Here is a 17,218-nt window from a genome sequence, read left to right as displayed (position 1 = left end):
GGGAAGTCAGTTAAGAACAAATTCTTATTTACAAAGGCCAATGTCACATGACATGACATGGGGGATTTATGTTTATGGTCTAGGGGTTTTGTATGTTTATAGGGCTGTTTCCTTTCTAGGTAGTTTGTATGTCTATGGTTGCCTAGATTGGTTCTCAATTAGAGACAGCTGGTCTATCGTTGTCTCTGATTGGGAACCATATTTAGGCAGCCATATTCTGTGGGTGCTTGTTTCCTGTCTCTGTGTTCTCTGCACCAGATGGGACTGTTTCGTTTTCTTGCCACGTTTGTTATTTTGTATTTTGTGTCGGGTTCACGTTATCGTCTTTCATTTAAACATGTTGAACACGAACCATGCTGCGTTTTGGTCCGATCCCTGCTACACCTCCAGACGAAGAGGAGGACATCAGCCGTGACAGACAAACCCTAACCTGGACGACGCCGCGCCAATTGTGCGCCACACCCTATGGGACTCTCAATCACAGCCGGTTGTGATACAGCCCGGAATCGAACCAGGCCGCTGCGCCACTCGAGGGGCGCACAAGCAGTTCCAGAAGTAGCACAAGCTGAAAATAGACGGGACGCAATTATTCCAAAACGGCAGCTCGTTGTTGGAGCACATATTTCCCTACTTCCATTTCTAATTCGTCATTCGTCATTCGTCAAGGGAATGTAGCATGTGTATTCCGTCAGTTAGATGTGTTTTCATGGTCGTTTATGCGTGTCGGCCTAATGGGCTTGTGTCCACACTCAGCACACGGCGTGTGCAGGAGGGAGAGGTCGGAACGCAATGAGAGTGAAAGGGGCACGGAGGGGAAAAGGAGTTTAGGGAGAAGGACTGTGTGATGCTTGAAAACAAATGTGATGTCTGGTTGAAGATGGAGAGTTTTGATGTCTGTTTGGGGTACCTGATTACTCCTGCCTATCCTTACATGACAGGACTGTGTGATGCTTGGCTTGGTAACATTTTTGTTGTGCTCGGCAAATGCACATTTACATATGGAACACACGAGTAGTTTGAACAGACCTTACAGTTGAGGTTTAAATAGGTTCTATGTTTAAATAGGTTGTAGGTTTAACTAGGTTCTAGGTTTAACTAGGTTCTAGGTTTAACTAGGTTCTAGGTTTAACTAGGTTCTCAGTCTAACTAGGTTCTCAGTTTAACTAGGTTCTATGTTTAAGTCGTAGGTTCTAGGTTTAACTAGGCTCTAGGTTGAACTAGGTTCTAGGTTTAACTAGGCTCTGGGTTGAACTAGGTTCTGGGTTTAACTAGGTTCTCAGTCTAACTAGGTTCTCAGTTTAACTAGGTTCTATGTTTAAGTCGTAGGCTCTAGGTTTAACTAGGTTCTGGGTTTAACTAGGTTCTAGGTTGAACTAGGTTCTGGGTTTAACTAGGTTCTAGGTTGAACTAGGTTCTGGGTTTAACTAGGCTCTAGGTTGAACTAGGTTCTATGTTTAAGTCGTAGGCTCTTGGTTGAACTAGGTTCTAGGTTCAGCGTGGTCTTACCTTCTCCCCAGGGTTACTGCTGTAGAACATGACACAGGGGTAGAGCTCTGTGGCGTCCACGTCCTCGAAGGCTAACTTGGGCTCCTGTGGAGAACAATAACAGGCTTCTGTAAACACAGCAGAGACTGTCTCAAACACTCTGGTGTCTCTGGGGGGGGGGCACTCTGGTGTCTCTAGAGGGGGTGGGCACCCTGGTGTCTCTAGGGGGTGGGGGGTGGGGGGCACTCTGGTGTCTCTAGGGGGTGGGGGGCACTCTGGTGTCTCTAGAGGGGGCACTCTGGTGTCTCTAGAGGGGGTGGGCACTCTGGTGTCTCGGGGGGCACTCTGGTGTCTCTGGGGGGGCACTCTGGTGTCTCTAGGGGAGGGGGCACTCTGGCGTCTCTAGTCGGGGGACACACACTCTGGTGTCTCTAGAGAGGGGGGCACTCTGGTGTCTCTGGGAGGGGACTCTGGTGTCTTAGGGTGGGGCACTCTGGTGTCTCTGGGGGGGGAATTCTGGTGTTCTCTAGGGGGGGCACTCTGGTGTCTCTTGGGTGGGGCACTCTGGCATCTCTAGGGGGGAGGGACACACTCTGGAACTCTGCTGTCTCTAGGGGGGGGCACTCTGGTGTCACTAGGGGGGGGCACTCTGGTGTCTCTAGGGGGGGGCACTCTGGTGTCTCTAGTCTCTAGGTGTCAGACTGTAGACTGTCAGTCATGGGGGAGGGACGCTGCTGATAGATATTGATCTCTCTACCCCTCTCTCTCCCTCCCTCCCCCTCCCTATCGTCTATACATCTCTCTCAGTGAGGAGACTGTAATGACTTGCCATCAGACATCATGGGGTTTTAATTGTTTTGGGAAGAGTTTATAGTCTGGCTCAAAGGGCCAGTCACGGTGAAAAGCATCTCAGAACTAGGGGGGGGGGCAGACTGACAGTAGCTTTATGTCCTGACCTCTCCGTTCTTCCCGAAGGAGATGGTGCGTGCCTCCATGTCCAACACACAGGTGATGTAGTCTCCCTGGGTGAAGGAGGAGAGGGTGAGGGTCTGCTCTCCGTTGTGGTACAGGTTGCCGCTGTAGGCCCGGTACAGCCACATGTCTGACGTGGTGCGGTGGTTGAAGTCATGGACAGGCCAACGGGACACCCCGACGCACGTCCCCTCGTTGCCACGGTTCTCCTTCACAATGTAGAACTACAGGTAGAAACAAACAATGACACAATGTTATGAGGTAGAGGAAACGGGAGCTTGTTAATGAAGATGGAGCAGAATGGGGACTCGTTAATGAAGACAGCAGAACGGGAGCTTGTTAATGAAGACAGCAGAACGGGAGCTCGTTAATGAAGACGCAGCAGAACGGGAGCTCATTACTGAAGACAGCAGAACGGGAGCTCAATACTGAAGACACAGCAGAACGGGAGCTCAATACTGAAGACAGCAGAACGGGAGCTCATTACTGAAGACACAGCAGAACGGGAGCTCAATACTGAAGATGCAGCAGAACGGGAGCTCAATACTGAAGACAGCAGAACGGGAGCTCATTACTGAAGACAGCAGAACGGGAGCTCATTACTGAAGACAGCAGAACGGGAGCTCATTACTGAAGACAGCAGAACGGGAGCTCATTACTGAAGACAGCAGAACGGGAGCTCGTTAATGAAGACGGAGCAGAAAGGGAGCTCAATACTGAAGACAGCAGAACGGGAGCTCATTACTGAAGACAGCAGAACGGGGGCTCGTTAATGAAGACGGAGCAGAAAGGGAGCTCAATACTGAAGACAGCAGAACGGGAGCTCGTTAATGAAGACGCAGCAGAACGGAGGCTCAATACTGAAGACAGCAGAACGGGAGCTCATTACTGAAGACAGCAGAACGGGGGCTCGTTAATGAAGACGGAGCAGAAAGGGAGCTCAATACTGAAGACAGCAGAACGGGAGCTCGTTAATGAAGACGCAGCAGAACGGGGGCTCAATACTGAAGACAGCAGAACGGGAGCTCATTACTGAAGACAGCAGAACGGGAGCTCATTACTGAAGACAGCAGAACGGGAGCTCATTACTGGAGACTCAGCAGGACGGGAGCTCATTACTGAAGACGCAGCAGAACGGGAGCTCATTACTGAAGACGCAGCAGAACGGGAGCTCGTTAATGAAGACAGCAGAACGGGAGCTCATTACTGAAGACAGCAGAACGGGAGCTCATTACTGAAGACTCAGCAGAACGGGAGCTCATTACTGAAGACAGCAGAACGGGAGCTCATTACTGAAGACAGCAGAACGGGAGCTCATTACTGAAGACGCAGCAGAACGGGAGCTCGTTAATGAAGACAGCAGAACGGGAGCTCATTACTGAAGACAGCAGAACGGGAGCTCATTACTGAAGACTCAGCAGAACGGGAGCTCGTTAATGAAGACAGCAGAACGGGAGCTCATTACTGAAGACAGCAGAACGGGAGCTCATTACTGGAGACAGCAGAACAGGGGCTCAATACTGAAGACAGCAGAACGGGAGCTCATTACTGAAGACAGCAGAACGGGAGCTCATTACTGAAGACAGCAGAACGGGAGCTCATTACTGAAGACAGCAGAACGGTAGCTCATTACTGAAGACAGCAGAACGGTAGCTCATTACTGAAGACAGCAGAACGGTAGCTCATTACTGAAGACAGCAGAACGGGAGCTCATTACTGAAGACAGCAGAACGGGAGCTCATTACTGAAGACAGCAGAACGGTAGCTCATTACTGAAGACAGCAGAACGGGAGCTCATTACTGAAGACAGCAGAACGGGAGCTCGTTAATGAAGACAGCAGAACGGGAGCTCATTACTGAAGACAGCAGAACGGGAGCTCATTACTGAAGACAGCAGAACGGGAGCTCATAACGGAAGACAGCAGAACGGGAGCTCATTACTGAAGACAGCAGAACGGGAGCTCGTTACTGAAGACAGCAGAACGGGAGCTCGTTAATGAAGACGCAGCAGAACAGGAGCTCATTACTGAAGACAGCAGAACGGGAGCTCATTACTGAAGACAGCAGAACGGGAGCTCATTACTGAAGACAGCAGAACGGGAGCTCATTACTGAAGATGTAGCGGCTACAGGTGAACCCCCCCCCCCAACATTTCCATAGTGATCTGTCTCTCTATGGAGAAATACATCTGGTAAATCCACCTAATCAAACTACTCCTGAGGTTAATACATACGTCACCTCTAGTTTAGGGTCCATTTACACCCCCAGAACACAGACACGTCTAACAACATGGACATGTAGCACAGACAATCACTCCAGGTAACTGGCAAAATAAAGGAAACGCCAACATAAAGTGTGTTAATAGGGGCGTTGGGTCACCACCAGTCAGAACGGCTTCAATTCAAGACTGTAGGTGTTTTTTCATATGCCATTTCCCCTCAAACGTTAGCAACGGGACAGTAGGCGTGTTTACACATGCCATTTCCCCTCAAACGTTAGCAACGGGACAGTAGGCGTGTTTACACATGCCATTTCCCCTCAAACGTTAGCAACGGGACAGTAGGCGTGTTTACACATGCCATTTCCCCTCAAACGTTAGCAACGGGACAGTAGGCGTGTTTACACATGCCATTTCCCCTCAAACGTTAGCAACGGGACAGTAGGCGTGTTTACACATGCCATTTCCCCTCAAACGTTAGCAACGGGACAGTAGGCGTGTTTACACATGCCATTTCCCCTCAAACGTTAGCAACAGGACAGTAGGCGTGTTTACACATGCCATTTTCCCTCAAACGTTAGCAACGGGACAGTAGGCGTGTCTTCACATGCCACTGGTAGCACCCAGAGGAGATGTACTGTACCTTCCACTGGTAGCACCCAGAGGAGATGCCGGTAGAGGCCAGTCCATATCCCTTCCCCCCGCTGCCGTGGGTCAGACCCTGACCATTCTCCACCACACAACACTGAGTCTTCTCCGGGTCAAACGACACCTCCTGGATAGGAAGGTTCTCATCCTCCTCCTCGCCCTGGGGACAGACGGAGGAATCAGTTAGTCAGATTGCGAGCCAGTTATTTCACAGAGAAGAAGACAAAGAAGAAGAAAAAAATAATAAGAAGAAAAAGTCTGAGAAAAGAAAGGAAGAAAAAGAAGAAAGAAAAAGAAAGAAAAAGAAGAAGAAAGAAGAAGAAAGAAGAAGAAGAAAGAAAAAGAAGGAGAAAGAGGAAGAAAGAAGAAGGAGAAAGAGGAAGAAAGAAGAAGGAGAAAGAAGAAGAAAGAAGAAGGAGAAAGAGGAAGAAGAAGAAAGAAAAAGAAGAAGAAAGAAAAAGAAGAAAGAAGAAGAAAGAAAGAAAAAGAAGAAAGAAGAAGGAGAAAGAAGAAGAAATTGTCTGAGAAAAGAAAGAAAAAGAAGAGGAAAGAAAAAGAAAGAGAAAGAAGAAAGAGTAATACCAGTAAGAAGAAGTGATAGAGAGCATTATGAGTTGTCCGTACCTGTAGTTTCAGCTCCTGCTCTTTCTCCTTCATCTGGATGGTGTGCTTGGCCTGGGCGATGGGAGCCTCCCACATACAGTCAGCCAGCAGGGAGAAGAGACGCTCCACCACCTAAAGGAGGACCTCACCTTTTATCAGCTACCTCATCAAATACACTTAATAGGACCTCACCTTTTTACCAGCTACCTCATCATAACCTCTTATTAGGACCTCACCTTTTACCAGCTACCTCATCAAATACACTTAATAGGACCTCACCTTTTACCAGCTACCTCATCAAATCCTCTTATTAGGACCTCACCTTCTACCAGCTACCTCGTCAAATCCTCCTATTAGGACCTCACCAGTGGGTCATTTTGAGATGCTTCACTCTGCATACAGCTCCAGTACCTGTGTCATCTGGTGGTTCTCTACACTGGCCTCGCAGGCAGGCAGCACAGCCTCCAGAACGTGAAGGGCCAGGAGACGTGTTCTCAGGTTGCCCACCAGAGGGACTCCTACAGACAGACAACAATAACACTTGTGTCATTGAAAAGCACAAAAAAAAAAATAGGGAAAAAATCCTACGCAAATTAGGTGCTAAACGACATTAACGAATTCCAAAAGCCAGGCACTCGTGTGAGTATGAAAGTTTAAAAAGCCTTTAATGAACGGGCTAAGACACGATTCAAATAAACCTTCATCCCTTTGACAGAAATAACATAATGAAAGGAAGACACTGGTGAAAATGGAGGCCTTTAATGTAAGTCCTTACCTCTGACCTGATGTCAGTCAGGATGTATATTAAATGGTTGGCTGTGCTGGTGCATATCTAACCTATATTCAAGTCTATGTCAAGAAACATCTAAACTTACAAGTACAGACCGGTGATTTTCATAATGCATTTTAATTGTACAAATACAGTTGGATTGGACCGTACCTGAGCAGCATTTCTGCGCAGCGATGTTGAGCAGCACCTCTGTCCACTTCGGAGAAGACATCTTGGATTGGATGGCCTTGGAGGAGACGACTCGCCTCAGGAACACCAGGAAGTCTCCCAGGTGAAGCTCTGCTGTGTGCTGTTTACGCACCAACGCTATGGAACACAACAACAACACCATGTTACAGAGTGAAGCTCTACAGGGTGCTGTTTCCCTTCCAACAACAACAACACCATGTTACAGAGTGAAGCTCTACAGGGTGCTGTTTCCCTTCCAACAACAACAACACCATGTTACAGAGTGAAGCTCTACAGGGTGCTGTTTCCCCTCCAACAACAACACCAAATTACAGAGTGAAGCTCTACAGGGTGCTGTTTCCACTCCAAAACAACAACACCATGTTACAGAGTGAAGCTCTACAAGGTGCTGTTTCCACTCCAACAACAACAACAACACCATGTTACAGAGTGAAGCTCTACAGGGTGCTGTTTCCACTCCAACAACAACAACATGTTACAGAGTGAAGCTCTACAGGGTGCTGTTTCCCCTCCAAAGCAACAACACCATGTTACAGAGTGAAGCTCTACAGGGTGCTGTTTCCCCTCCAAAACAACAACACCATGTTACAGAGTGAAGCTCTACAGGGTGCTGTTTCCACTCCAACAACAACAACAACACCATATTACAGAGTGAAGCTCTACAGGGTGCTGTTTCCACTCCAAAACAACAACAACAACAACAACACCATGTTACAGAGTGATGCTCTACAGGGTGCTGTTTCCACTCCAAAACAACAACAACAACAACAACACCATGTTACAGAGTGAAGCTCTACAGGGTGCTGTTTCCACTCCAACAACAACAACAACACCATGTTACAGAGTGAAGCTCTACAGAGTGCTGTTTCCACTCCAACAACACCATGTTACAGAGTGAAGCTCTACAGGGTGCTGTTTCCACTCCAACGCTATGGACCACATCAACAACAACAACAACAATAACATCATGTTACAGATTGAAGCTCTACAGGGTGCTGTTTCCACTCCAACAACAGCAACACCATGTTACAGAGTGAAGCTCTACAGGGTGCTGTTTCCCCTCCAAAACAACAACACCATATTACAGAGTGAAGCTCTACAGGGTGCTGTTTCCACTCCAACAACAACAACAACACCATGTTACAGAGTGAAGCTCTACAGGGTGCTGTTTCCACTCCAACAACAACAACAACACCATATTACAGAGTGAAGCTCTACAGGGTGCTGTTTCCACTCCAAAACAACAACAACAACAACAACAACACTATGTTACAGAGTGAAGCTCTACAGGGTGCTGTTTCCACTCCAACAACAACACCATATTACAGAGTGAAGTTCTACAGGGTGCTGTTTCCACTCCAACAACAACAACACCATATTACAGAGTGAAGCTCTACAGGGTGCTGTTTCCCCTCCAAAACAACAACACCATATTACAGAGTGAAGCTCTACAGGGTGCTGTTTCCACTCCAACAACAACAACAACACCATATTACAGAGTGAAGCTCTACACGGTGCTGTTTCAAAAACAATGACATCATGTCTGAATCCGGCCATCTTTATGCCACTTCACCACTACCATCTGTATTGACAACACTTTAGAAGGTCCCGGAAAAATCTATTTGAAAAAAACAATCAAGCCGATCAACCGATTCCAGTCAGCCAAATCACTGGTAACCTTTCCATCACTATTACTCCCAACCTGGCAGACAATCCTCCTCCTAATGTATTAAATCATCGTTCAAATAGCACTGTAACTTCCTGTCAATGCTGCATGACACACAGTCCTCCTCCCACCTCGGAGGTCTGTCTTCTCTGGGTCGGCTCCATCCTCAGACTTCTTGTCCTGGTTCTCCAGGTTCTTCCCTGGGTCGGCAGTGAGCAGGCTGACTCCTGCCTGGGACAGAAGGTTCTTCAGCTGGCTACACAGCAAGTCCAACAGGGACTGGACCACCTTGGGTCCTAGCTTGTCTGCGTACGTCCTGGAGACACAGAGACAGAATCATGCATCAACAGTCTTTCTGGGTAGGGTTTCATGATTGCGCCTCCTACAGGACTAAGAATCATTCTCGAAGGACAATCTCAAATTGAAAGTCCCCTTTTTTAATCCAGGAATAGGCTTGATCTGGACCCGGGAAACCGGCCCTATAGATAAACCAGACACGACACATCTGACGACACACAAACATATATTAACAGTTTTGTTAGTGCAGAGAGCCCCTGTCTTACCCGGTGCTGATGGCCAGTATCTGCAGTAGTCGCGTTGAGGCTACCTTCAGGGCAGTGCTGAGCTGAGACACCCCTGGTTTCTGTAGCAGCTGGAGTGGTTGTCCCAGCAGGGTTTCTGTGCCACACAGCTGTGACAGCACGTTGAGGAGGCCACTGGATATGGCCAGGGACACGTCCACAGACTGGTAACGCACGCTCAGGGCAAACACTGTCACCAGCAGGAGGCGCTGCTGGGCCTCTGGAACGAGGGAAAGGGGGGGGGGGGAAAGAGGGGGGGGAGATACCGAGTCAGTTGTCCAACAAGTCAACTGAAATGTGTCTTTCCGCATTGGGACGGGGGAGAGGGAGGGAGACGACGGGGAGGGGCAAACGAGGGAAAGGGGAGTTACTCTATAGCGCTGGTCTTCAACTACGTCCTGAAGAACTACTGGCTGCGCAGACTTTACTGCAGGGCTGGACCGAAAGCCTGCACATACAGTTGATCTCCAGGACCTGTATAGAAGAACCCTGCTTGGTAATAATGTGACGTTCACCTATGTGATGTTTGTTGGCCTGCAGGGCTCTCTCCAGCGTGACAGACAGCTGCTGGTAGATCTTATGTACGGCTGTCTGGATGTTCATCTGCAGGCTCCGCTTGGCTGCGTTAACACCGTCCTGAACCAACACAACATCATTATGAGACAGACACATCCTGTCCTGAACCAACACATCATCATTATGAGACAGACAGACAGACAGACAGAGACATCCTGTCCTGAACAACACAACATCATTATGAGACAGACACATCCTGTCCTGAACCAACACAACATCATTATGAGACAGACAGACAGACAGACAGACAGACAGACAGACAGACAGACAGACACATTCTGTCCTGAACCAACACCACTGGTAACATCATGTTAATATACCACTGGTAACATCATGTTAATATACCACTGGTAACATCATGTTAATATACCACTGGTAACATCATGTTAATATACCACTGGTAACATCATGTTAATATACCACTGGTAACATCATGGTAATATACCACTGGTAACATCATGGTAATATACCACTGGTAACATCATGTTAATATACCACTGGTAACATCATGTTAATATACAACTGGTAACATCATGTTAATATACCACTGGTAAAATCATGTTAATATACCACTGGTAACATCATGTTAATATACCACTGGTAATATACCACTGGTAACATCATGTTAATATACCACTGGTAACATCATGTTAATATACCACTGGTAACATCATGTTAATATACCACTGGTAACATCATGTTAATATACCACTGGTAACATCATGTTAATATACCACTGGTAACATCATGTTAATATACCACTGGTAACCATCATGTTAATATACCACTGGTAACATCATGTTAATATACCACTGGTAACATCATGTTAATATACCACTGGTAACATCATGTTAATATACCACTGGTAACATCATGTTAATATACCACTGGTAACATCATGTTAATATACCACTGGTAACATCATGTTAATATACCACTGGTAACATCATGTTAATATACCACTGGTAACATCATGTTAATATACCACTGGTAACATCATGTTAATATACCACTGGTAACATCATGGTAATATACCACTGGTAATATACCACTGGTAACATCATGTTAATATACCACTGGTAACATCATGTTAATATACCACTGGTAACATCATGTTAATATACCACTGGTAACATCATGTTAATATACCACTGGTAACATCATGTTAATATACCACTGGTAATATCATGTTAATATACCACTGGTAACATCATGTTAATATACCACTGGTAACATCATGTTAATATACCACTGGTAACATCATGCTAATATACCACTGGTAACATCATGCTAATATACCACTGGTAACATCATGTTAATATACCACTGGTAACATCATGTTAATATACCACTGGTAACATCATGCTAATATACCACTGGTAACATCATGTTAATATACCACTGGTAACATCATGGTAATATACCACTGGTAATATACCACTGGTAACATCATGTTAATATACCACTGGTAACATCATGTTAATATACCACTGGTAACATCATGTTAATATACCACTGGTAATATACCACTGGTAACATCATGCTAATATACCACTGGTAACATCATGTTAATATACCACTGGTAACATCATGGTAATATACCACTGGTAATATACCACTGGTAACATCATGTTAATATACCACTGGTAACATCATGTTAATATACCACTGGTAACATCATGTTAATATACCACTGGTAACATCATGGTAATATACCACTGGTAACATCATGTTAATATACCACTGGTAATATACCACTGGTAACATCATGCTAATATACCACTGGTAACATCATGTTAATATACCACTGGTAACATCATGTTAATATACCACTGGTAACATCATGTTAATATACCACTGGTAACATCATGTTAATATACCACTGGTAATATACCACTGGTAACATCATGTTAATATACCACTGGTAACATCATGTTAATATACCACTGGTAACATCATGTTAATATACCACTGGTAACATCATGTTAATATACCACTGGTAATATCATGTTAATATACCACTGGTAACATCATGTTAATATACCACTGGTAACATCATGTTAATATACCACTGGTAACATCATGTTAATATACCACTGGTAACATCATGTTAATATACCACTGGTAACATCATGTTAATATACCACTGGTAATATACCACTGGTAACATCATGTTAATATACCACTGGTAACATCATGTTAATATACCACTGGTAACATCATGGTAATATACCACTGGTAACATCATGGTAATATACCACTGGTAACATCATGTTAATATACCACTGGTAACATCATGTTAATATACCACTGGTAATATCATGTTAATATACCACTGGTAACATCATGTTAATATACCACTGGTAACATCATGTTAATATACCACTGGTAATATACCACTGGTAACATCATGTTAATATACCACTGGTAATATACCACTGGTCACATCATGGTAATATACCACTGGTAACATCATGTTAATATACCACTGGTAACATCATGTTAATATACCACTGGTAACATCATGTTAATATACCACTGGTAACATCATGTTAATATACCACTGGTAACATCATGTTAATATACCACTGGTAATATACCACTGGTAACATCATGTTAATATACCACTGGTAACATCATGTTAACATACCACTGGTAATATCATGTTAATATACCACTGGTAACATCATGTTAATATACCACTGGTAACATCATGTTAATATACCACTGGTAATATACCACTGGTAACATCATGTTAATATACCACTGGTAACATCATGTTAATATACCACTGGTCACATCATGTTAATATACCACTGGTAATATACCACTGGTAACATCATGTTAATATACCACTGGTAACATCATGTTAATATACCACTGGTAACATCATGTTAATATACCACTGGTAACATCATGTTAATATACCACTGGTAATATACCACTGGTAACATCATGTTAATATACCACTGGTAACATCATGGTAATATACCACTGGTAACATCATGTTAATATACCACTGGTAACATCATGTTAATATACCACTGGTAACATCATGTTAATATACCACTGGTAACATCATGTTAACATACCACTGGTAATATCATGTTAATATACCACTGGTAACATCATGGTAATATACCACTGGTAACATCATGTTAATATACCACTGGTAATATACCACTGGTAACATCATGTTAATATACCACTGGTAACATCATGTTAATATAGCACTGGTAACATCATGTTAATATACCACTGGTAACATCATGTTAATATACCACTGGTAATATACCACTGGTAACATGGTCATGCAATCGGGTTCAATCCCCCTGGTAGCGTTGTACCTGAACACTCTCTTCCTAGTCCCCCAGTACCTGAACACTCTCTCCCTAGTCCCCCAGTACCCGAACACTCTCTCCCTAGTCCCCCAGTACCTGAACACTCTCTTCCTAGTCCCCCAGTACCTGAACACTCTCTCCCTAGTCCCCCAGTACCCGAACACTCTCTCCCTAGTCCCCCAGTACCTGAACACTCTCTTCCTAGTCCCCCAGTACCTGAACACTCTCTCCCTAGTCCCCCAGTACCTGAACACTCTCTCCCTAGTCCCCAGTACCTGAACACTCTCTCCCTAGTCCCCCAGTACCTGAACACTCTCTCCCTAGTCCCCCAGTACCTGAACCCTCTCTCCCTTCAGTCCCCCGTACCTGAACACTCTCTCCCTAGTCCCCAGTACCTGAACACTCTCTCCCTAGTCCCCCCGTACCTGAACACTCTCTCCCTAGTCCCCTCCGTACCTGAACACTCTCTCCCTAGTCCCCCAGTACCTGAACACTCTCTCCCTAGTCCCCCAGTACCTGAACACTCTCTCCCTAGTCCCCCAGTACCTGAACACTCTCTCCCTAGTCCCCCAGTACCTGAACACTCTCTCCCTAGTCCCCCAGTACCTGAACACTCTCTCCCTAGTCCCCCAGTACCTGAACACTCTCTCCCTAGTCCCCCAGTACCTGAACACTCTCTCCCTAGTCCCCCAGTACCTGAACACTCTCTCCCTAGTCCCCCAGTACCTGAACACTCTCTCCCTAGTCCCCCAATACCTGAACACTCTCCCTAGTCCCCCAGTACCTGAACACTCTCTCCCTCGTCCCCTCCGTACCTGAACACTCTCTCCCTAGTCCCCTCCGTACCTGAACACTCTCTCCCTCGTCCCCCAGTACCTGAACACTCTCTCCCTAGTCCCCCAGTACCTGAACACTCTCTCCCTAGTCCCCCAGTACCTGAACACTCTCTCCCTAGTCCCCCAGTACCTGAACACTCTCTCCCTAGTCCCCCAGTACCTGAACACTCTCTCCCTAGTCCCCAGTACCTGAACACTCTCTCCCTAGTCCCCCAGTACCTGAACACTCTCTCCCTAGTCCCCCAATACCTGAACACTCTCCCTAGTCCCCCAGTACCTGAACACTCTCTCCCTAGTCCCCAGTACCTGAACACTCTCTCCCTAGTCCCCCAGTACCTGAACACTCTCTCCCTAGTCCCCCAGTACCTGAACACGCTCTCCCTAGTCCCCCAGTACCTGAACACTCTCTCCCTAGTCCCCCGTACCTGAACACTCTCTCCCTAGTCCCCCAGTACCTGAACACTCTCTCCCTAGTCCCCCAGTACCTGAACACTCTCTCCCTAGTCCCCCCGTACCTGAACACTCTCTCCCTAGTCCTCCGTACCTGGTAGCGTTGTACCTGAACACTCTCTCCCTAGTCCCCCCGTACCTGAACACTCTCTCCCTAGTCCCCCAGTACCTGAACACTCTCTCCCTAGTCACCCAGTACCTGGTAGCGTTGTACCTGAACACTCTCTCCCTAGTCCCCCGTACCTGAACACTCTCTCCCTAGTCCCCCATACCTGAACACTCTCTCCCTAGTCCCCAGTACCTGAACACTCTCTCCCTAGTCCCCAGTACCTGAACACTCTCTCCCTAGTCCCCCAGTACCTGAACACTCTCTCCCTAGTCCCCCAGTACCTGAACACTCTCTCCCTAGTCCCCCAGTACCTGAACACTCTCTCCCTAGTCCCCAGTTACCTGAACACTCTCTCCCTAGTCCCCGTACCTGAACACTATTTCCCTAGTCTCCCAGTACCTGAAAACTCTCTCCTTAGTCCCCCGTACCTGAACACTCTCTCCCTAGTCCCCAGTACCTGAACACTCTCTCCCTAGTCCCCCAGTACCTGAACACTCTCTCCCTAGTCCCCAGTACCTGAACACTCTCTCCCTCGTCCCCTCCGTACCTGAACACTCTCTCCCTAGTCCCCTCCGTACCTGAACACTCTCTCCCTCGTCCCCCAGTACCTGAACACTCTCTCCCTAGTCCCCCAGTACCTGAACACTCTCTCCCTAGTCCCCCAGTACCTGAACACTCTCTCCCTAGTCCCCCAGTACCTGAACACTCTCTCCCTAGTCCCCCAGTACCTGAACACTCTCTCCCTAGTCCCCAGTACCTGAACACTCTCTCCCTAGTCCCCCAGTACCTGAACACTCTCTCCCTAGTCCCCAGTACCTGAACACTCTCTCCCTAGTCCCCCAGTACCTGAACACTCTCTCCCTAGTCCCCAGTACCTGAACACTCTCTCCCTAGTCCCCCAGTACCTGAACACTCTCTCCCTAGTCCCCCAGTACCTGAACACTCTCTCCCTAGTCCCCCAGTACCTGAACACGCTCTCCCTAGTCCCCCAGTACCTGAACACTCTCTCCCTAGTCCCCCGTAACTGAACACTCTCTCCCTAGTCCCCCAGTACCTGAACACTCTCTCCCTAGTCCCCCAGTACCTGAACACTCTCTTCCTAGTCCCCCGTACCTGAACACTCTCTCCCTAGTCCTCCGTACCTGGTAGCGTTGTACCTGAACACTCTCTCCCTAGTCCCCCGTACCTGAACACTCTCTCCCTCATCCCCCAGTACCTGAACACTCTCTCCCTAGTCCCCCAGTACCTGAACACTCTCTCCCTAGTCCCCCAGTACCTGAACACTCTCTCCCTAGTCCCCCAGTACCTGAACACTCTCTCCTAGTCCCCCATACCTGGTAGCGTTGTACCTGAACACTCTCTCCCTAGTCCCCCAGTACCTGAACACTCTCTCCCTAGTCCCCCGTACCTGAACACTCTCTCCCTAGTCCCCCAGTACCTGAACACTCTCTCCCTAGTCCCCCATACCTGGTAGCGTTGTACCTGAACACTCTCTCCCTAGTCCCCCAGTACCTGAACACTCTCTCCCTAGTCCCCAGTACCTGAACACTCTCTCCCTCGTCCCCTCCGTACCTGAACACTCTCTCCCTAGTCCCCTCCGTACCTGAACACTCTCTCCCTCGTCCCCCAGTACCTGAACACTCTCTCCCTAGTCCCCCAGTACCTGAACACTCTCTCCCTAGTCCCCCAGTACCTGAACACTCTCTCCCTAGTCCCCCAGTACCTGAACACTCTCTCCCTAGTCCCCCAGTACCTGAACACTCTCTCCCTAGTCCCCAGTACCTGAACACTCTCTCCCTAGTCCCCCAGTACCTGAACACTCTCTCCCTAGTCCCCAGTACCTGAACACTCTCTCCCTAGTCCCCCAGTACCTGAACACTCTCTCCCTAGTCCCCAGTACCTGAACACTCTCTCCCTAGTCCCCCAGTACCTGAACACTCTCTCCCTAGTCCCCAGTACCTGAACACTCTCTCCCTAGTCCCCCAGTACCTGAACACTCTCTCCCTAGTCCCCAGTACCTGAACACTCTCTCCCTAGTCCCCCAGTACCTGAACACTCTCTCCCTAGTCCCCAGTACCTGAACACTCTCTCCCTAGTCCCCCAGTACCTGAACACTCTCTCCCTAGTCCCCCAGTACCTGAACACTCTCTCCCTAGTCCCCCAGTACCTGAACACGCTCTCCCTAGTCCCCCAGTACCTGAACACTCTCTCCCTAGTCCCCCGTAACTGAACACTCTCTCCCTAGTCCCCCAGTACCTGAACACTCTCTCCCTAGTCCCCCAGTACCTGAACACTCTCTTCCTAGTCCCCCGTACCTGAACACTCTCTCCCTAGTCCTCTGTACCTGGTAGCGTTGTACCTGAACACTCTCTCCCTAGTCCCCCCGTACCTGAACACTCTCTCCCTAGTCCCCCAGTACCTGAACACTCTCTCCCTCGTCCCCTCCGTACCTGAACACTCTCTCCCTAGTCCCCTCCGTACCTGAACACTCTCTCCCTCGTCCCCCAGTACCTGAACACTCTCTCCCTAGTCCCCCAGTACCTGAACACTCTCTCCCTAGTCCCCCAGTACCTGAACACTCTCTCCCTAGTCCCCCAGTACCTGAACACTCTCTCCCTAGTCCCCCAGTACCTGAACACTCTCTCCCTAGTCCCCAGTACCTGAACACTCTCTCCCTAGTCCCCCAGTACCTGAACACTCTCTCCCTAGTCCCCAGTACCTGAACACTCTCTCCCTAGTCCCCCAGTACCTGAA

The 17,218-nt window shown here is 47.6% G+C and overlaps 1 protein-coding gene across 1 annotated transcript in view; it reads right to left on the bottom strand.

Annotated features, from left to right (window-relative positions):
- Positions 1–17,218, bottom strand: part of herc1 (HECT and RLD domain containing E3 ubiquitin protein ligase family member 1) — a 273,217-nt gene that overhangs the window by 151,453 nt on the left and 104,546 nt on the right. Inside the window, exons 27-35 of the mRNA XM_064983713.1 lie at positions 9,668–9,788; positions 9,135–9,372; positions 8,703–8,887; positions 6,867–7,022; positions 6,338–6,444; positions 5,948–6,058; positions 5,319–5,483; positions 2,442–2,681; positions 1,507–1,590 (exon numbers count right to left, since the gene is read on the bottom strand). Coding sequence (XP_064839785.1) covers positions 1,507–1,590; positions 2,442–2,681; positions 5,319–5,483; positions 5,948–6,058; positions 6,338–6,444; positions 6,867–7,022; positions 8,703–8,887; positions 9,135–9,372; positions 9,668–9,788 — 1,407 coding nt within the window. The remainder of the gene's footprint in view (positions 1–1,506; positions 1,591–2,441; positions 2,682–5,318; positions 5,484–5,947; positions 6,059–6,337; positions 6,445–6,866; positions 7,023–8,702; positions 8,888–9,134; positions 9,373–9,667; positions 9,789–17,218) is intronic.

Source organism: Oncorhynchus masou, chromosome 2 (genome assembly GCF_036934945.1).
Source record: "Oncorhynchus masou masou isolate Uvic2021 chromosome 2, UVic_Omas_1.1, whole genome shotgun sequence".
Classification (NCBI taxonomy): domain Eukaryota; kingdom Metazoa; phylum Chordata; class Actinopteri; order Salmoniformes; family Salmonidae; genus Oncorhynchus; species Oncorhynchus masou.
This window is presented reverse-complemented; position numbering and strand designations above follow the sequence as displayed.